At 42.4% G+C, this 22,486-nt stretch overlaps 1 protein-coding gene across 2 annotated transcripts in view; it reads right to left on the reverse strand.

The window, feature by feature from the left end:
• The window catches only part of LRP2 (LDL receptor related protein 2), a 327,257-nt gene that overhangs the window by 59,378 nt on the left and 245,393 nt on the right, over window positions 1-22,486 (reverse strand). For both annotated transcript variants that reach the window (XM_040357827.1, XM_040357826.1), the window contains 7 exons: window positions 19,118-19,341; window positions 16,356-16,533; window positions 14,103-14,299; window positions 12,793-13,038; window positions 8,711-8,839; window positions 7,024-7,143; window positions 3,111-3,227 (listed from right to left, as the gene is read on the reverse strand). In XM_040357827.1, coding sequence (XP_040213761.1) covers window positions 3,111-3,227; window positions 7,024-7,143; window positions 8,711-8,839; window positions 12,793-13,038; window positions 14,103-14,299; window positions 16,356-16,533; window positions 19,118-19,341 — 1,211 coding nt within the window. The remainder of the gene's footprint in view (window positions 1-3,110; window positions 3,228-7,023; window positions 7,144-8,710; window positions 8,840-12,792; window positions 13,039-14,102; window positions 14,300-16,355; window positions 16,534-19,117; window positions 19,342-22,486) is intronic.

Below are 22,486 nucleotides of genomic sequence, written 5' to 3' on the forward strand. Positions count from 1 at the left end.
CTGCCAGCATGCTGCAGAGTTGGACCATTGTTATCTGTGTAGAATCAGAGGTCTCTCTGCAGAGGTTTGACTTCCCCCCTGACAGTTAGAGCTCTCCAATCAGCAGGGAGCATGCAGGACCTTTGCAAAAAAACAACATAGAACGTAAAAGTCCTTCTTTCCAGGATGATGGCAGGGAGCAGGTTTTCTTAATCTTAGGCTGTGGCTGCTTTAAAGAAAATACACAGTGCGACTTTTAATTACATTTTTATTTTCACGTGCTTATAATATTTTTAGCCAATTTAAACTACATGTTCACTTGAGCTTTAGGTGTTGATAAAATGTTGGCGATATGCTCATAGCTTGATTTTTGTCACATATGTAAACCAGATTTTTAGTGAAAAATCTTCTCTAATCTCTTCCCAGTCAGATAGTTTTCCAAAATTATTAGGATTATACATACAGTCAGGGCCGCCATCAGGGGGTACCACCCATACTTCTGTAGGGGGCCCGGACACACAAGGGCCCCGGACAGCAGGTGGGGCGGGGAGGAGAAAATGCAGAATGATGCCCTTAGCTGGTCTCTTCAGCAGCTAAAAGACAGTTTCTCCTTCCCTCCCTCCCTCTGAGGCCTCGTACAGATGAGAGGATATCCGCTGGAAACGGTCCGCCGGACCGTTTCCAGCGGATAAATCCTCTGGCAGATTTGGATCTGATGGCTGTACACACCATCAGATCGAAATCCCAGCGGAATACATCCGCGGTGACGTGGCCGCGCCGTCGCCGCGACGATGACGCGGCGACGATGACGCGGCGACGTGCGCGACCCTGGAAGGTAAATACTTCCACGCATGCGTCGAATCATTACGACGCATGCGAGGGATGGGAGCGGACAGACTGATCCGGTGAGTCTGTACAGACGACCGGATCAGTCCGCTGGACTGGATTCCAGCGGATAGATTTCTTAGCATGCTAAGAAATTTTTATCCGCTGGGAATCCGTCGGCTGGATTTTTATCCGCCTGAAAATGTCTGCTCGGACGTACACACGATGGGATCTATCTGCTGGAACTGATCCGCGGATCAATCCCAGCGGATAGATCCGGTCGTGTGTACGGGGCCTGACTTTCAGCTGCTGGTGGGAGATACACTGACATGGCCGGATCTGGCCCCCCTCCAGTCCAGCCCTCCCTTGGATGCTATGCCTAGTGGCCACTAATTTCTCCCCGGGAGCGGCATCCCGGGGCCGTGAGAAGAGAAGTGGCGGAGTTGAGAGCTGGGTGGAGGTTCCCTGTGTTGTGCTCTCCAGGCTAACACATGAATATGCTTTGATCTAAACCATTCCATTGTAGCTCTGGCTGTATGTTTACGGTCATTGTCCTGCTGGAAGGTGAACCTCCGCTCCAGTCTCAGTCTTTTGCTGACTCTAACAGGATTAATTCTATTATTGCCCTGTATTTCGCTCCATCCGCCTTCCCATCAACTCTGACCAGCTTCCCTGTCGCTGCTGAAGAAAAGCATCCCCCACAACATGATGCTGCCACCACTATGTTTCACAGTGGGGATGGTGTGTTCAGGGTGATGTGCAGTGTTGGTTTTCTGCCACACATAGGCCTGGATTCACAAAGCACTTGCGCCTACGTATCTCGAGATATGCCGCGTAAGTGCTAATGTGCGCTGTCGTATCTGTGCGCCGTGCCCACAAAACCAAGATACGCCTGAAAATAGGCTTCATCCGACGTAACTTGCTTACGCCGGCATAGAGTGGGCGCATGTTTACGCTGGACGTATTTGGCGCTCCCATTGATTTTCTATTCACATATGCAAATGAGGGAGATACGCCGATTCACGAATGTACATCCGTCTGACGCAGTGCGTGTAAAGTCATACGTCCGGCGTAAAGTTATGCCCCATAAAGGAGGTGTAACTCAGCAGCATCCATGCAAAGGGCTGCACCAGGGAACACAAGCCGTCGTATTTTACGTTGTTTACGTTGGACGTGAATATGGCTGGGCGTAGGTTATGTTCACTCCGTAGGCAGTGATCCGTCGTATCTTAGGGAGTAGATCCGACGTGATTCTGAGCATGCACACTGGGATGCGTCCACGGGACGGAGCATGCGCCGTTCATTATACGTAAATATGCGCCGCTGTTTGTGAATCCGGGCCATAGTGTTTTGCTTTTAGGCCAAAAAGTTACTTTGGGTCTCATCTGATCAGAGCACCTTCTTCCACATGTTTTCTGTGTCCCCCACATGGCTTCTTGCAAACTGCAAAAGGGACTTCTTATGGCCCTTCTTCAACAATGGCTTTCTTTTTGCCACTCTTCCATAAAGGCCAGATTTGTGTACTGTACGAGTAATAGTTAGCCTGTGGACAGATTCTCCCACCTGAGCTGTGGATCCCTTCAGCTCCTCCAGAGTTACCATGGGCCTCTTAGCTGCTTCTCTGATAATTGCTCTCCTTGCCTGTCAGTTTAGGTAGATGGCCATGTCTTGGTAGGTTTGCAGTTGTGCCATACTCTTTCCATTTTCGGACGATTGATTGAACAATGCTCCGTGAGATGTTCAAAGCCTGGGATATTTTTTTATAACCTAACCCTGCTTTGAACTTCTCCACAACTTTATCCCTGACCTGTCTGGTGTGTTCCTTGGCCTTCATGATGCTGTTTGTTCACTACGGTTTTCTAACAAACCTCAGAGGGTTTCACATAACAGCTGTAATTATACTGAGATTAAATGACACACAGGTGGACTCTATTTACTAATCTAGGAGACTTCTGAAGGCAATTGGTTCCATTCGATTTTAGTTAAAGGTATCAGAGTAAAGGCGGCTGAATACAAATGCACCCCACGATTTTTCAGGTATTTGTAAAAAAAAAATGAAAACCATTTATCATTTTCCTTCTACTTCACAATTATGTGACATTTGTGTTGGTCTATCACATAAAATGCCAATAAAATACATTTACGTTTTTGGGTGTGACATGACAAAATGTAGAAAATTTCAAGAGGTATGAGTACCTTTTCAAGGCACTGAATATACTGGATGGTCTTTATTCAACTTTACCAACTATGAAACTATATGATGGAATTTACTTTGCATCCCCATGAATCACATGTTATGTACATACCACAGTCTCTTTCATCTGAGTTATCTTCGCAGTCATTATCGTGGTCACAGAGCCAGCGGCTGGGAATGCAGTGCAGATTATCACATTTGAATTCACTTTCTGAGCATTCCCGAGGACCTACAAGGAATTTTTGAAATAGAAAACATGAATACATGCACTGAAACATGCACTGCATCGCCCTTATGCACTACAGGAAAGGCTGTAGGCTAGAAACTAAGAAGATGTTTTATATATATGGGGCCAGATCCACGAAGCAGTTGCGCTAGTGTATGTATTGATACGCCACGTAACTGCTAGGTTGCTCCTGCGTATCTTTGTTTTTTATCCACAAAACAAGATACTCCTGAAGCTGGGCTAGATCCAACTGGCGTACGTCTTAGTACGCCATCGGATCTAAGATGCATATTTACACTGGCCGCTAGGTGGCGCTTCCGTTGATTTCCGCGTTGAGCATGCAAATTAGCTAGATACGCGAATCCACAAACGTACGTCCGGAGTTTCCGTAAGGCTTTTTCCGGCATAAAGTTACCCCTGCTATATAAGGCGTACTCAATGTTAAGTATGGACGTCGTTCCCGCGTCGAATTTTTTAAATTTTACATCGTTTGCGTAAGTCGTTCGCGAATAGGGCTTTGCGTAGAATTACGTCCACGTCGAAACCTTTGGCTTGTTGTGGGTTAATTTGGAGCATGCGCACTGGGATACCCCCACGGACGGCGCATGCGATGTTAAAAAAAAACTTCATTTACGTTGGGTCAAGACGTATTAACATAAAACACGCCCCCATCTCATCCATTTGAATTGCGCGCCCTTACGCCGACACAGATACACTACGCCGCCGTAACTTACGGCGCAAATTCTTTGTGGATACGGGAAATACACTGTAAGTTACGGCGGCGTAGTGTATCTGAGATACACTATGCCAGACGTAAAGAAGCGCCGCGCTACATGGATCTGGCCCATAGTGTTTCGTAATCAATTTGAAAATCAGTCTCTTCCCTTCCACTTTCCACTACACACGTCAGCTGGAGTTTGCCACATGTTTATCACTTAACACGTGTAAACAGTTTTTCAATCAGGAATCCAGTTCTAAGGAACATTTGTGTTTTTTGTATTTAGGACAAAGGTACATTTGCAATCCCTGTGATTCTGCAGGTATTTATCACATTCAATTTAAAGTGAAACTGGTGTCCTATATTAATACTAGTTTCACTAGCGTTAAAAATAAACCTACCCGCTCACAGAAAAAAAACATGAAAATAAATCTACCTGCCTGCAAGAAAAGAAATTCTACCTGCCTGCTCACAGTCTTCAGTAGAATGTACACTGAGCTGCACATGAGCATGTGATAAGCCTTCTACCTACTGGTGGCGGTTTTCTTCACTTCACTGTGTTTTCACCTATATTACTTTTATGTTTGAAACCATCACTAAGTTTTGAACTTTCACTCATTCCAATATAGACATTCAGTTATCTATTGGTGCATTATCTTCTGATTTATTCACAGACAGTTATTTGTTTTGTTTTTCCTTATTAGTGCACCATCATATAATTTACTGTTTCTATTATAATTTTAAGCACTATGTTCATTCATGATTATGTGCACCAGATCATTTGATTAGCGCTACACTTTTTTAGTTCCACTTGTTTACTATTTGTCTATTTGTTGTGTTAGCTGCTTACCTGTGGGGCAGAACAGAATTATTCCCTATACCACAATTGCTCCTAAAAAAAGTGGTGGCCCGTCCATTAGGAGCACCCTGGCGCCGCCCCCTCTATCCATGGCCGCCACATTTTACTTAATGCTCTATGATCCACGGTCGTTACTCCCTATTCATGTGTCTGGCTCCTTTCAGGCTGCCGGGCGCATGAATTACAGTGGCGGGGGTGTTTTTTTTAGAGCCAGTGACTCCTTATTAGAGACTTATAGGCTTCAAAATAGGGTGGGCTTGTGGCACAGAGCATGAATATTCACTATTGAAACACTGATCCTCAATCCGGCCAATCAGAAGTGGGTATGAGACCCTTTTTCTAATTCGCCGAAATGAGAAGAGTGTTCGATAGAACACCAGCATGGATCTTATCTCAAATAGCAGCCTCTAGTGGAGATATGGATGACTGCCAATTGTTCCTTTATTGCGTGCCTGTAATGCAAGTTGGAACGCAATTGCTTCCTTGGTAGTGAGACATGGAGCGCAGATGACGTGTCACGTACCACGCCACGTGTCGCGTCATGCTCATGAGCGAGGTCTCACACCATTGCACTTGTTCATATAGAGGCATGGAACGCAAGCGGCTCTGCTCTATCTAGGTCCATAACGAGGCTCAGCACTAACATACATATCCAGGTAGAGGCGTGGAACGCACGCCGGGCCGCCATCTTTGCTTCACAGGAAATTTTATTTTTTACAATGCTGACATGATGGGGGCTGGTCTCTTATTATTGGTGTCATATTGTTTATGTATTTCTGGAGGGACACCCCAGACGATATCCTATGCTTAGAAACGCGTCGGGAGGACTCCACTGTTGCCACAAGTACTTTGAAAAGCGCTATTTGTCTTCTATAATGTAAGTGTTCCTACTACATTAAAATTCCACTTTTATACAGTATTACGCTATGTGCCCTTCTTTTCCTCCCATTTCTTGATCCTCATTCCTTCACATCACCTTGGGTCTATCTAGACCACCGCTCTTTATGAGAATAACTTGCAAGGATAGCCTCCCCTCAGTGGTTGTATTTAACCTGCTAACGCTTGGAGCGTAACTGATGATCTAGTTCCCAGTGGTCATTCCACACAAAGCTCGTTTGAACCACTGAACGTACGTTCTTTCGGGTTCAAACATTGTAGTAAGCCTTCTACCTACTGGTGGCGGTTTTCTTCACTTCACTGTGTTTTCACCTATATTACTTTTATGTTTGAAACCATCACTAAGTTTTGAACTTTCACTCATTCCAATATAGACATTCAGTTGTCTATTGGTGCATAATCTTCTGATTTATTCACAGACAGTTATTTGTTTTTCCTTATTAGTGCACCATTATATAATTTACTGTTTCTATTATTATTTTAAGCACTATGTTCATTCATGATTATGTGCACCAGATCATTTGATTAGCGCTACACTTTTTTTAGTTCCACTTGTTTACTATTTGTCTATTTGTTGTGTTAGCTGCTTATGTGTGGGGCAGTGCGGACTTATTCCCTATACCACAATTGCTCCTATAGACAGTGGTGGCCTGTCCATTAGGAGCACCCTGGCGCCGCCCCCTCTATCCATGGCCGCCACTTTTTACTTAATGCTCTATGATCCACGGTCGCTACTCCCTATTCATGTGTCTGGCCCCTCCCAGGCTGCCGGGCGCATGAATTACAGTGGCGGGGGTGTTTTTTTTAGAGCCAGTGACTCCTTATTAGAGACTTATAGGCTTCAAAATAGGGTGGGCTTGTGGCACAGAGCATGAATATTCACTATTGAAACACTGATCCTCAATCCGGCCAATCAGAAGTGGGTATGAGACCCTTTTTCTAATTCGCCGAAATGAGAAGAGTCCCAATTGGCCACGAGGAGTGAGGAAACAGAAGCCACCATGATGCCCATGGACAGCAGGGGAAGGTGAAGACGCTCCCGCCAAGCAGGGAAAGCCATCCAGGAAAGCGCTGCCCACCATAGATAGGGTAAGTGCTCCAGACCCAACCAACCAGGGGGGTGATAGAACTGTTTTCCGCCCCCTCAAAAAAATTACCACTGGCCACCACTGCCTATAGACATATTAAACCTACGTCAATGAATTAGTTCTACTGTACGTATAGTGGCTGCGCCTCTTCCACTAGTAAGGGGAAGAGCGTTATTGTTGTGAAGAGACAAACATTACAAAAAGCATAAAACCTCTAACTGGACCAATATTTCTTACTGCAGTTGCGCTCATCAGATCCGTCTCCGCAGTCATTGTCGCCATCACACTTCCAACGCAGAGGAACACAACGATGATTTTCACAGCGAAAATCTCCCAGTGGATTACATGTTCTTTGTTCTGCAAATTCCAATCATTCATGGTCAGGATTTGTTGGCTCCACCATCATAACGATTAAACAAGTATTTTGTTAAGCCCTAAATGGTTTAATGATTATTCATTGGAATACAGCCTTTCAGAGTCAATATTGTAAGATCTCACTGTAAGGGAAACCACTGAACTCTCTTCATATGTATAAACCAATAACTGTGGATTACAAACTGACAGTATAATTACATTTTATTTCAGTAATAATACAGAATCTGTAGCTCAAGCAGCATGAGATCACATCACATTAATATAACTGTATACAAAGAATGTACTTTGATACTTTCTGTGAACGTTGTACTATATTCTGTAAATTCGTTTTGGGCTAATTCTGAATTTATGATGTCGGATAGATTACAAACTTTAATAAGACAGTGAAGAATATAATAGTACTGACTTATACTGTATCAGATCCAATAAGTAGTTTGTGACAGGGCAAATATGGAACAAAAAGGTTATATAGTTATCTACGGGCTCTTTAAACAATCACAGCCAGTCACATGTAAATACGGAGATGCTGGTAATCGATACTCCTCACCTTACACTGACAGAGTGCGAGGAGAGGAGAGCCGATCAGCGGCATCTATTCACAGGGAACAGCTAGGTATGTAATCAGGGCACTGATCATCAGCGCCCTGATTACAATTAAGTTCCCACCAGTGCCAACAATGAGTGCCCACCACTGCCAGCAATCAGTGCCCACAAGTGCCAGCAATCAGTGATAACAAGTGCCAGCAATCAGTACCCATAAGTGCCAGCAATCAGTGGCCATTAGTGATGCCAGTCAATGCTGGCTATCAATGCTGCCCATCAATGCCCATCACTGCTGTCCACCAATGCCACCCATCAGTGCTCATCAATGCTGTCCATCAGTGCCATCTGTGCCCACCAATGCTGCCTAACTGTCCATTAGTGCTGCCTTTCTGTGCCCAGTGTCCACCAGTGCCACCCATCAGTGCTCATCAGTGCCACATATTAGTGCCACCTATCAATGCCTTCTCATCAGTGCTACATATTTAGTACCCATAAGTGCTGCCTCATCAGTGCTCATCAGTGTAGCCTATCAGTGCCCATTAGTGCCGCCTCATCATCACACATCAGTGAAGGAGAAGAATTACTTATTTACAAAATTTACTGACAGAAACAAAGAAAAACTTTTTTTTTATTTTTTTAGGAAAAAATAAAAACCACAGATGTGATTAAATACCACCAAAAGAAAGCTCTATTTGTGTGAAGAAAATGATAAAAAATTCACATGATTACAGTGTAGCATGACGGCACAATTGTCATTCAAATTTTGACAGCGCTGAAAGCTGAAAAATGGCCTGGGCAGGAAGGGGGTGTAACTGCCCTGTATTGAGGTGGTAAATGCAATTGCTCATTTCTCATCTCTGCGGGAGATTGTGTGTTGGGGACGTGCATATGTACAGGAAAGTGAAAATATAAAGCCAGTAATTGGAAATCTGTTTAACTGGTCCGATTCTTCTATTAAAACAACGAAGATATAATATGCTTGATTCTCTAACAATAGTTAACTTACCACAATTCTGCTCATCAGAGTTATCCCTGCAGTCATCATAACCATTGCACACAGCCCAGAGTGGGATACAACGATAGTTTGTCTTGCAGTCAAAGTCTGTGTGATTGTCACAGCGGTAAGCCGGGCCCACTAGGAGGAAGATGTTAGCAATGCATTATTTCTAAATATTAAGCATGTATGAGGATATTTTTTACCGGCTAAGTTGCCATTTCTAAGGATCCAGGATCAATAAACAATGTGATGGCAATGGCTGCAGCACTTTCATAGTCCCTTATAGTAAAGCAGTAATGAAGCCTTCTATATGTAGATCACTGACTAAATAAAAGGGCATCAATGTTCAAAGAGTAACCTATATTAATATATTAGCGGATGGGTTTTTCCCCAGCCTTTTCATTTCAGACATAATTACATACCTAAAGTCTGAAAGAGACTCTCAGCAAAAGTATGCCATAGAGGCATTTCCAATGAAATTTGACAAATCCGTTCATTTGGAAATATTAAAATTAACAAAAACCCATCCGAAATGTAGAAAACCCCAAAAAAATGAAAATCGAAAATTCGAAAGAACGAGAATGTGAAGTTCGAAAATTTTCGAAAATCAAAAATTTAGAACATTTAGAAAGTCAGAAATTCGAGAATCCAAAAATAAGAAAAACTGGAAAGTTTGAAAATCCTAAATAATAACTAACTAATAATAACTATTACTATTAAATTATAAGTATTGGAATTTCCATTCAAATTTGGCTGTTAGTGAACGTAACGAATACAAATTTATCCGAAGGTATGAATTATCCGAAATAACGAATCCGCATCTAAACGGATTGGACGTAACATATTATTAATAATATTTTTTTTATATTTGCCAATTAAATAACTAAGATTCATCCTTAAAGGGGTTGTAAAGGTAATTTTTTTCCCCTAAATAGCTTCCTTTACCTGAGTGCAGTCCTCCATTTTGCTTTTAAATGTCCTTATTTCTTCTGAGAAATCCTCACTTCCTGTTCTTCTGTATGTAACTACACACAGTAATGTGAGGCTTTCTCCCTGGTGTGGAAAAATCCTCTTGAGGGGGGAGGGGGCGAGCAGGAGTGTCAGGACGCCCACTAACACACAGCTCCTTTCTCTATCTGCAAAGTAGAGAGTGTCCTGACCCTCCTGCTCGCCCCCTCCCCCCTCAAGAGGCTTTCTCCACACCAGGGAGAAAGTGTTGCATTACTGTGTTTAGTTACAGACAGACGAACAGGAAGTGAGGATTTCTCAGAAGAAATAAGGACATTTAAAAGCAAAATGGAAGGATGAGGTAAGTGAAGGAGGACTGCACTAAGGTAAAGGAAGCTATTTAGGGATTTTTTTTTACCTTTACAACCCCTTTAACAAGGGACTACAGAAATTGAGAGGCTTTATTTCCTCAAAAATGTTGTAAAAATCTGGAAATTAAGGTAAAATTTTACTGTTTTGCCAAAATGCATTTTGCAAAATGCAAAATTGGGGGTAGTTTTTTTGGCGCCTAAGAATGACCAACGCTTCTTTCACCTATCCTGGACCTGTTCTTGTGCTAAGAAATAGACCTTTATTAGCCTTCACTGAGAGAAAACACAGTTACAGAGAACACTGCACTGCACTGGAAACTGACCAGAAACTGACTGCAGGGTGTGAACTAGAACCAACTAGAGCCATTGGAATACATGGAAAACACTGTGCATGCATTTTTAGTGCAGAAAAAAATGCACACGAAACTGTACGGAACTGCGTCTGGTGTGAACTGGCCATAAATGGAAAAAAACGAAAGTACTCTAAAGAAGGCCAGAAACAACCCACGCCCCATAGGTGTGCGCAGCCTATTGCATTAGGGTGTGCACACCAAAGCTCAAACACATATGCGTGTGTAATGTACCATATATGGCAGTGGGCAAGTCAGTAGGGCTTTGTCAGCAGGGCAGAGATCGGTGTCAGTAGTTTATCTTTATTTGTATTATTATTATTTTTTTACAATTTTATTTTTATTATTATTATTTATTTTTTTAGGAGCCCTGTTTGGGGGCTTTGGTGAAATATCAGTGGTCTAAACAGACCCCTGATGTCTAACTTTTGAGACAGAGAAAGGGGCTGAGGACAGAGATTCCCCAGTCTCTTTCTCTGCAGCCAGGCAGCAGGGGGAATCTGCATAGTACAGGGTGATTAGGGTGTGCCCAGGCACACCTTACACCCTATGTGCGCACGCCTATGCCACGCCCTCCAAATATGATGATGAAAGATATAGTATTTTCAGCAAATGTTGCCAACATCAAAACTTTGCAACACAATCAGTTTTTTACAAAATCCCTCCTCCCATCTTTAGTTATAAATTATGAATTATTGAACAAGTAGACACATAAACCCTAAAAGAAAAAAAGCATCACTCCCATGCTCCAGTATGTTCCTATCAGGTGCTGGTTCAGCTATTAAGGCTCATCAAGTCTGATAATAGGTCTGCAGAAAAATGGTGCATCCCCACACTCTGTTAATGTAAATCCCAGTCACTCCTACCCAGGGGAGAACAATCCTCTAACATGTTTCACCCAACTGAGAGCTGTAGGGTGAAATGTGTTAGCAGGGTGTTCTCCCATGACTGGAAACCAGGCTGAAGCCATTTGATATACTTGTGAGTGTGATGCACATTAACAGAGTGTGGGGACACACCATTTCGCATTGGAAAAAGACGGTTAAAATCTAATGCCGCGTACACACGATCAGACTTTTGCCCGTCGAATTCCATCAGAGTAAAATAAAACATGTTCTATATTTAAACTCCGATGGAATTCATCGGAATTTCCGATGGAATTTCTCCGATGGGGCATACACATGGTCGGAATTTGCGATGGAAAAAGTCAGTCTGACTTTTTTCAGTGGAAATTCCGATCGTGTGTACGCAGCATAATATGTTCATTAAATGCATGGATGCAGACACCTACCAAAACGAATACATAATTGCGTGTAAATACCAACTGGCAACAAGGGGAGATGTGGTCATCTGTGACTAGACATGTGCATACTGAAATATTTCGTCCGAAAAATTTAATTATTTAGTTACTTCCGAAATTCGTTTTTATTCATTTTGTTTTGTTAAAAAATGCATTCGTCTGAAAATCCGAATTAATGAAGGTCGAATCTGTCATTGAAGGCTTATGGTGTCTGTCGAATATTCTAAGAAGATTCGACGAAGCAGCTAAACTGTACGATGCCGCGATCGTAAAGTTCCGGTCGAATGCTCCGCCCACAAGCTAGAATAGAATTCTAATGTTGTATGACTAGTAATAATTATATATATTCATTATTATTACTAGTCAACCAACATTAGAATTCTTCTATAGCCTAAAGGCGGAGCATTTGACCATAAATGTCCTCTCACAACGATCGTATGTTTTTAGCTGCTTCGTCGAATCTTCATGTCTCTATAATGTTGTATCTTTTCTCTCTATGTCGAATAATCTTGGACTAATAGAGTTGAGGTTAGGCACATTGAACCGCAGGTTCGATAGACACAGATCGCTATTGTCACCGTCATGTCAAATCTTCTATCTATATCGAACTGTTGTCGCAACGAAATGAAAATAAAGCATTTTTTATGTCGGATCTTTCGGATTTCAGATTCTGCGCGTTCGTTATCGTTTGTTAAAACGAATGCAAAAATCCCAGAAATTTGGACAAAAATGCATTCGGACTAAAACGAATACACATGTCTACATATGACTATATCAGGGATATGCAATTAGCGGACCTCCAGCTGTTGCAAAACTACAAGTCCCATCATGCTTCTGACTCTGGTGTCATGCTTGTGGCTGTCAGAGTCTTGCTATGCCTCATGGGAATTGTAGTTCTGCAACAGCTGGAGGTCCGCTAATTGCATATCCCCGGACTATATCATACAGTTACTTCTCTTGCATCACTGAATCAGATTATTTGAGGATTGATCATTTTTTACTTTCTACATGTAAAATGAAAGATCAGGTTGCAAAAACCCAACTCAGAGCCAAGCCAGGCAGCCTGATATTTTCTTTGAATGGCAACCCTAAACATATTAGGGCCTTCAGGTTATTACTTACTGCACTCCTCCATAGGTTCATCAGAGTGATCCCCACAGTCATCGTCGACATCACATTTCCAGCTCTGAGGTATGCAGCGTCCGTTTCTACATTTAAACTGCCCTGGACTGCAGGTTCGCGTTGTACAGTGAGAGCTGTCCTCATCGGAGTTGTCTCCACAGTCATCCTCACCGTCACACTGCCAGGCCTCGGGGATGCAGTGCTTATTAGCGCATTGCCACTGATGATCTTCACACTGGTGATTAGCTGGAGAAAGCATAGTAAACTAATTAAACCACTATAGATAAGCAAAAACATCATTGCTAAAGCCATGTATCCAATGACCATTAAAGAAAAAATGCAATAAGAGCCACTACATTCTAACACAGTGGTTCTCAACCTGGGGGTCGAATGATGATTTGCCAGGGGTCACCAGATCATGGGCTGTTCCTGAATTATTAACTATTAACTATTGGAAGCATCCTTTTTTTCTCCCTTCCTGTACACCTTTGTGAGCATCAGTCCTGACCCGATGCACATCCCCGGAAATTGGAACCCACGAGAGAGTCAAGGGATTCACTAAGGAGGCACTAAAGAGGATTACCCGGATGGGAGTCTTTACTTATGATATATGCTCACATATATCTTACTCAGGTGAGAGTTCTGGGAGACTGGTTATGGATGCTGTCCACAGTTTATGAATACTCACAGCCTCCTTTTGAAGATCTTCATTCATTTTATTACCGTCATTTTCAGCTTTAGGACATTTAACCATCATTGGTCACTTATGTCACTCATCATTGTTTAGGCTCATTGAGTCGTTTGAGTGATTTTATTTCTTTTCATCTCATTTTTGTTGCACCATTGCACTGTATTTTTGTGTTGCACATTGTTGCACATTTTTGCACTTGATTATTTTTTTAATATGGCACCATGTTGTTGTATTTATCACTAGTCATTATTGTATCTTTAGTGATTCATTTCAGTGGTTAGCGCTTGTCATTATTATCATTTATTTTCCATGTGTGTACAGTGAACACTTTAGACATAGCTGCTTCCACGCCACTCATTTTATTTTAATTTATCTATTTTACGTTCACCTACTCCCAGTAGCGCAATAGTTTTCACTTATATATATTTTTACCAAGCATATCCATCTGGAGCGGTTACTCCCTTTCCCTACTCCAAGTGTTTAGGCCTTCGCAACATATTTTTGAGCTCCTATATCACTCTTCCATCCCAGAAAGACTGTTAAACTGCTTCAAGGGCAAAACCATACTGTATTAGAGGGCAAACAATAAAGCAATAAAACAACATTTTACTTTACATACCACAAAGTATTGGATCTTCATCAGAATTATCTGGGCAATCTTGTTGAGTGTTACACAAAAAGTGAGTGCTTGTACAGTTTCCATCGTTGCACTGGAATTGTCCTATGGGGCAGTACCGATGAGGACAAGATGGCGACTCGTCTGAGCCATCTCGGCAATCTCGCTGACCATCACACTTCCACCATATAGGGATACATCTGCAAAGTAAAACTACAATGTGAGATTCTTTGTATGTCTAAACTGGCAGATGTGAATTAAAAAAAAAAAACTAAATCATAAAATAGAGAAAATAATATATAGCTCTAGCTCTGCATAGCAGTAGATAAACAGTAATACACACAGTTCTTCCAATTAAAATGTCAGTGCCTGAAACATCACAGTTTGGAAGTTCAAAACAAAATTCTCATCCATTCTTACAAATATAAAAATAAAGAAAGTTTCCATTGATTGATGGAAAGTGAGTTTTTTTTTCTCTATTTCAGGTCTGTTCAGATTGGTCACCCAGGAGAAAAATAAAATCGCTGCATAGTTGGATCACATGCATATTCATGGGAGCATACACAAATGTTTTAATGTTGTGCAAGATTATACCAGGGGCATATTTTAAGACTTTTTTAGGCCCACCAAACATGGGACTGTTGGGTTGATTTACTAAAACTGAAGAGTGCAAAATCAGGTGCAGGTCTGCATATAAACCAGCTTCCAGGTTTTATTCACAAAGTTTAATCGAACAAGCTGAATTTAGAAGTTGATTGGATACCATGAACAGCTGCACCAGATTTGGTACTCAGTTTTGGTTACCCAACTGCTGGGGGTTTTGTGAATGGCCTGGAGGAGAAAAGGCAGAGACATGGCCACAGAGCTGGCTTCTACAAGACCTACAGCCAATAGTGGGCGGCCTGCTCATTAGGGGCGCCGTCCCCCTAATCCATGTGCCTGGCCCCTAATCTCCATGCAGGGCACCGGACGCATGATTTTCAATGTTTTTTTTTGAAGCACGTGATTAGAGCCCGAGGCTCTAATTGGCTTAAAAAAAGGGTCGGCTCGGGGCGCAAAGCACTGCGCCCCTAGCCAACCACTTGTGTGACATTAGCAAATTAACATTCACTAATGTCTTTCCGCATCTCCTCCCGGCCAATCAGGAAGTGGGTCCTGAGACCCGATTGGGCTTATCCATGAGTCAGTATGGCCGCTTGACCAGGGAGCTCTAGCGGGGATCAGCGACCAGCAACTGTGCCAGTAGAGAGATGGCAGCCTGCACTGTGTGCCCAAAGGGCCGAGATGACAGGGAGCTCCGTTTGCCACTGGTAGGCAAACTTTGCACAGCCCAAACAGCTCACAGAAGACGGCAGCATGGCGGCCTTAGGAGGAGAGGCCGGAACGGACATGGAGCATGCACCCTCTCCACAGCAGGGACCTTTGAGTAAAAAACAAATGCCTGATGCTGGAGACTCAGAGGCAGACTTTCTTCTTGAGTCACAGCAAACACTTCCTGAGGGGGGGACGGCCAAGTTTGTTTGCTGCCCCCCCCCCCCCCCAAATGGAGAACCAGCTGCCTACAACACTTCCATCAGAGTAACCTGGATGTACAATGAGAGCTGTGCTAATCCCGACATCTAAACAAGCTGATTTGCAGAACAAAAAAAAAAGCCTGCACGACAAGGGGTTCCTTTTGAGGCAAAGGAATGTTTTTTTAAGATCGATTTTGGGTACCAATACCTATTTTTAGCATCATGTGACAGTATAATTATAAAGAACTATAACTGTAAGGTTCACATATATACAGTCTGGTTTTGACAGCAAGATTTTAGCCCCCTCTGGTGTGACTTTGTTCAAGAGTTCAGGTTCAGTTCAGGTGTGTATTGTCAGAGTTTATGACAATTGAAATCGCACCTGAACTGGACACAAAATCGTACCAATTTTTTTTAAAAACGTGTGCTATACATATGTGAACCTGCTCCATTGAAAAGGCTGCAGGTTTACATGTCATGCAAATTGGATGCGGTTCAAAAGTAATCCAATTTGCATATATGTGAACCAGGTCTTAAGGTACTGGTTTTAGTATCGGAGCATTTGCATGTACTCGTGCAAATGCTTAGTGTTGGCACCGGTACTAGTATCGGTGAAACGCTAGTTTTAACCATGGTAAAGTTACTGTGCCCAGAGATAGGCTTTAAGTAAAATAGTTTAACTTTTTTAAATTAGTGTTCTATTAATGATTCAGCATGACAACGAATTGACACGTTAACCTACCGTTCACTGTCGGCACACAGAAACTGAGTACTGGAACATGATGGGAGACAGCGCACTATGTTTCCGAATTGCATTGCCACAAAATTGTCTGGGCATTCACAGGTGTATCCCTGTCCTCCTTCTTTTATTAGACACAGGTGAGAACAGCCACCATTGTTTCGGCCACATGGATTATTCACTAAAAGAGAAGACCATTACATTTCACTGTAAACATCTAATATATTAAAAGACATGCAAAACTCCAACATACGAGAATATGAGACTAAAAACTAAAGATGAAATTACTTTTAGGGTTTATGACTGATATGCAGAAAACCAAATTTTAGGGGGTTTTTTTTATCATAAAACGTCCTGTCCTGAGTCCTAGATTCCTCAGGGTTCTAGGAGCTTTAGGTGGGTTAAAGCTTTTATTCCTAGGTCCACATCCTACCTGGTATTCAAACCTCATTATTAGTCTCTGCGGGGTTCTCTCTCTCTTTCTGTTGTGAGAGCCTGCTGCTGGGTAAAAGGGCTAAATGACAACAGAACACTAAAAAAGGTACATGTGCTTAGTGTTTTGGGAAACCCATTAAGCAGCATCTAGTCCAGTGGTTCTTAACCTGGGGGTCGGGGCCGAATGATAATTTGCCAGGGGTCACAGAATCCTGGACTGTTCCTGAAGCCCGCACTGCTCTCCCAGCCTTTTTGCGGCCACCCAGCAGGGCTGTCCCTGAAGCCTATGGCCGCCCACTAAGCCTCTTTGCAGCCGCCCATTCTGTTCACGGAATTGCAAGGGGAGAGAGACTAGAGGTCAACTGACTGGTGATGAATGTGAAGTAGGAGGGGCTGGAGGAGATTCTATCTCCCGATTTCGGCATAGGTGTCACTGCTACGAGACACCACAAAGTCAGGGGCACAGTGAAGCCAGAGACACAGTGAATAACACTACCTGTGATTATAATTGCCATTAAAAGTCCCCACTACAGTTCTCAGATCAGCAGATGACCTTGATCAAGAGCACCTAAATTGGCTGATCAGAACTCCCCCCATCATTGCCACTCATACCAACTACCCCCCCCCCCCCCCACCAAGGAGAAGGAATAAAAATAGAGAATACATGGAAGGGAGAGGAAAAGAGGGTGAGGAACAAAGAAAAGGGGAGAGAAAGAATAAGAGAACAAAAAAAGACAGCTAGAGAGGGGGATTGGGGGACAAGAAATTAGGATAGAGAGAGATACAGGAGAAAGAGTGGTAGATCCTAAATTGTACCATAAGGGGTTTTAATACTGTACGAGTGGAAGGGACTCAGGGAGTGCTAAATGCCCTTGGGTTACGGCCGCAAATTACTTGTCTTGCCTCGGGTGCTGACAACCTACGCTGCAAAAATAATTTTACTGTTAGGGGTCCCCACAACTTGGGAAATTTTATCAAGGGGTCACGGCACTAGAAAGGTTGAGAACCACTGATCTAGTCAGTCAGGAACGGACCTGAGTTTAGTTAATCACTTAGACGAGCAGATGTTTTGCTTGTTTTATGCTATGGGCTTGCTATACAAAACCCTCCTGCATTAAAACGGTATTTGTTTGCTGCCTTGCTGAATACAAGTGCAGGGCAAACCTGCTTGGTCTGTTCCTGGGTGTCCCTGTCTCATGCATGGTTTACCTCCTTCACTACCCGTTGGGCCTGTCCCATCACAAAATATATAAATAATCTATTAGAGTGACAAAAAATGAACAGACCTCAAAGCCCATTCCTCTAAAGCAGGGGTCTCCAAACTTTCTAAACAAAGGGTCGGACTTCTGTCCTCCAGACTTTAAGGGGCCGGGGGCCGGACTGTGGCCATCAGGAGTACAAAATCCCCTATCATTGGTGTCATTGGACCCCATCATTGGTGTGATTGGGAGAAAGTCTGCCCCATAACTGGGAGGAATTCTGCCCCATCATTGGTGTCATTGGGAGGAATTCTGCCCTTCATTGATGCCAATGAATAAAAAAGCACCCCAAGGGCCAGATAAAATCAAGCAAAGGGCCACATCTGGCCCCCGGGCCGCAGTTTGGAGACCACTGCTCTAAAGCCTTGTATACACAATAGGTTAACCAGAGGACAACGGTCTGAAGGACCGTTGTCCTAGGTTAACCGATGAAGCTGACTGATGGTCCGTCACGCCTACACTCCATAGGTTAAATAACCGATCGTGTCAGAACACGGTTATGTAAAACACAACAACATGCTGAAAAAAACGAAGTTCAATGCTTCCAAGCATGCGTCGACTTGATTCTGAGCATGCGTGGATTTTTAACCGATGGTTGTGCCTGCTAACAATCAGTTTTGACCTATCGGTTACCAATCCATAGGTTAATTTTAAAGCAAGTTGTCTTTTTTTTTACCTATGGTTAAATAACCTATGGGGCCCACACACAATCGGTTTTGACCGATGAAAACGGTCCTTCAGACCGTTGTCCTCTGGTTAACCTATCGTGTGTATGAGGCCCTCCAGACAGAAAACTTTCAAACACTCTTGAAGCGCAAAGTAGAAAATAATTACTACAGACCTCTAACTAACTGTCTATCTCACAGGGCTGCCACAGGAGCGGCCATGGTTGCATAAGAGTTATATAAATGTTTTTTTTCTTTTCATTTATATATTTCAATGTCTGTGGCAGTCCTATAATGAAGACATTCAGCTGAAGGGGTCCTCAATCCATTAGCAATATAACAAATTATGTAAGTTAATACAATAGAATAACTACTAATATTACAAAAAAAAAAAGACTGTACTTACTAATAGGCTGCCTGTATGGATGATAAACGTGAATATCAAAGGGCCTGTGGGTGGTATTGACCAGCATGGTTCTCCCGGATCCATCATATTTGTTTCCCTTCTCCACTGTTCTGGTGTTCCAGTCAGTCCAATATATTGTGTCTTCAAATATAGTGATTGCAAAAGGGTGTGGCAGAGTCCCATCAAACACTGCATGTCGGTGTTGGCCATCCAGATCAGAGAATCTACAGGATAGTAAGCAAGAAAGATTACTGAGGCTAACATCTAACCCACACAGACCTGTTCACTCAGACTCCTGGCTGCAAAAACCAGGTACAAACAGTGCCAGATTAAAACAACATAATACTAATAAAACCTCATGGTGTTCTGTTTAACACAGGTAATCCGATTACGCAGATGAAGGTTTGGACAAAAAGTGCTATTACATAATATTACATTGTAATGAAACAGAGATTTCACATCAGCGATAAAGTCCTGAGAAGGGGAAGCGGAAAATTTAGGCCTGGTTCACACCAATGAATTTTTTTGTGCATTTTTAGTTTTGCAAAAACACATTACAGTCCATTTAAGGCTCCATTCACACTAATGCTTTTTTTGATGCATTTTGCATTTTGCAGAAATGCAAGAATTTTTTTTAACATGGTTTCCTATGGAACATGTTCACATCAATGCTTTTTTGTGCCTCTGCGTTTTTGGAAAGGGTCGGGACCTTTTTTCCTGCAAAAATCAGCATTTTGCATGTACTGTAATATAATTCAATGGACCCACATCCAAAACGCAAGTACCGCGTTTTTGACGCGATTTGTGTTTTTTTTCCACCTGTTTATAGCTGCTTGTTAACCACTTCCAAACCGCTGTACGACTATATACGGCCTCACTTTAAAGATGGATATCTCGGTAACGGCAGCAGCTGCTGCCACAACCGAGGTATCCATCTTTAGTGTGAGCGGTTGTGTTAACGATAACGGCGGTCTCCGTGGCGGATTCGCCGCGAGATCGCCGTTATCAGCAACGGGAGAGGGCCCCCCCTCCAGCCGCTCTCCCGCGCCCTCCGCCGCTTACCGGAGCCGTCGGTAGCGGCGGAGGAGATCGGGTGCGCTCGGCTGCTGACTGGGGAAGCGAGTGAGGGAAAAATCGCCCCCACCCGTCCCCATAGCTCTGCTGGGCGGAAGTGACGTCAAAACGTCATTTCCGCCCAGCCTCTTAAAGAGACATTTTTTTTTTGTCATTTGAAAAAATGACAGTTTCAATTTTTTTTTTTTTTTTTTTTTGCATTTTAGTCTAAATATGAGATCTGAGATCTTTTTGACCCCAGATCTCATATTTAAGAGGACCTGTCCTGCTTTTTTCTATTACAAGGGATGTTTACATTCCTTGTAATAGGAATAAAAGTGATCATTTATTTATTTATTTTTTTCCAGTGTAAAAAATAATAAAATAAATAAAAATAAATAAGAAAAAAAAAAAATGTTTTAAAGCGCCCCGTCCCGACGAGCTCACGCGCAGAAGCGAACGCATACGTGAGTAGCGCCTGCATATGAAAACGGTGTTCAAACCACACAAGTGAGGTATCGCCGCGATTGGTAGAGCGAGAGCAATAATTATAGCCCTAGACCTCCTCTGTAACTCAAAAAATGCAACCTATAGAATTTTTTAAACGTCGCCTATTGAGATTTTTTAGAGTAAAAGTTTGACGCCATGCCACGAGCGGGCGCAATTTGTAAGCGTGACATGTTGGGTATCATTTTACTCGGCGTAACATTATCTTTCACAATATATAAAAAAATTGGGCCAAATTTATTGCTGTCTTATTTTTTAATTCAAAAAAGTTAATTTTTTCCAAAAAAAGTGCGCTTGTAGGACCGCTGCGCAAATATGGTGTGACAAAAAGTATTGCAATGATCGCCATTTTATTCTCTAGGGTATTAGAAAAAATATATATAATGTTTGTGGGTTTTAAGTAATTTTCTAGCAAAAAAAAATGTTTTAGTCTTGTAAACACCAAATCTGAAAAACACCCACGGTACTGAAGTGGTTAAAGGAAATGTAAAAAAAAAAAAAAAATTGCTGGCAAAAGAAAAAAAAATAAGGCTGGTTTCACACCTATGCATTTTTAGTGCTTTTTGAATTTTTCAGATTTGCACTGCAGTCCATTTAACATGGTTTCCTATGGAACACGTTTTGTAGTGCAAATCTGCAAAAAGCACTAAAAATGCATAGGTACGAATCCAGCCTGAAAAAAGCAAAATGCAACTGCAACCTGCATAGGTGTGAACCAGGTCTTACTGACCAGAAACTTTAATATGATAACAGGCAATACTTTGGGCTATACCACAATCTTCCCATAACAAAACTTTACTTCTAAACAACAAAAATAACAAAAAGGGTGCTACAGCCTTGTTCTGTACCTTAAAAACACTTATTAACTAAACAATTAAACTGTATACACTCACAAAAGCCACAAGGCTATGAATGCTTAGGTATAAGCATGACTCACTTCTGTTTCTACTGCTCACTGAGGCCTTTGTTTTGTATTGTTTCATTATTACTGTAAATGGTTTTTAAGGTAATGCATGAGGCCGCTGTACTTTTCATGTTATTCTTGACAACTATATTACTATTTTCATTGCGCTCTATTGTATTACATAACTGCATTTTTGTACATTACAGATTTGCAGACATACCGTATATACTCGAGTATAAGCCGAGTTTTTCAGCACTTTTCTTGTGCTGAAAATGCCCCCCTCGGCTTATACTCGAGTCACCTTTTTGTGCCTGATCTCCCGGAATTTGGGGACCCGGTACCAGCTGGCCGTAGCTCCCCTGGACCCCAAACTTGGCACACATATAGCCCCACTCTATAAGTGTGCAAAGTTTGCAAAGTTTGTTGTCCGGGGGACCTACGGCCATGGAGCACCGTTTTTTGAAACCCCAAATGGGGTGCCTTCTTGCTGGGGCTATTTGAACTTGTTGAACTTTTCTATAGTTCATTACTACTGCTGAACTCTGTGTGTTCAATGCCTATGGCACAACGCTGCACCTAGCCCAAACACTTATTATGCACTCTTAAAAAATTGAGAACATAGTATGAGTACCAAACCAATGGTAGTAAAGACACTACATACTACCGTGTTTCCCCGAAAATAAGACACCATCTTATATTTATTTTTCCTCAAGAAGACGCACTAGGTCTTATTTTGAGGGAATGCCTTATTTTTATTAAAGCGGTGGTTCATCCTAAAAAGCAAGTTTCTACCATGAAATCCAGCATACTAACATGAGCTACAGTATGTCTTTAATTATTTTTTTTTTGCGCCGTACTCACTGTGTAATCCCGTAGTTAAGTTTCGGACTCCCCGCAGGGAATGG

This window comes from Rana temporaria, chromosome 6 (assembly GCF_905171775.1).
Source record: "Rana temporaria chromosome 6, aRanTem1.1, whole genome shotgun sequence".
Classification (NCBI taxonomy): domain Eukaryota; kingdom Metazoa; phylum Chordata; class Amphibia; order Anura; family Ranidae; genus Rana; species Rana temporaria.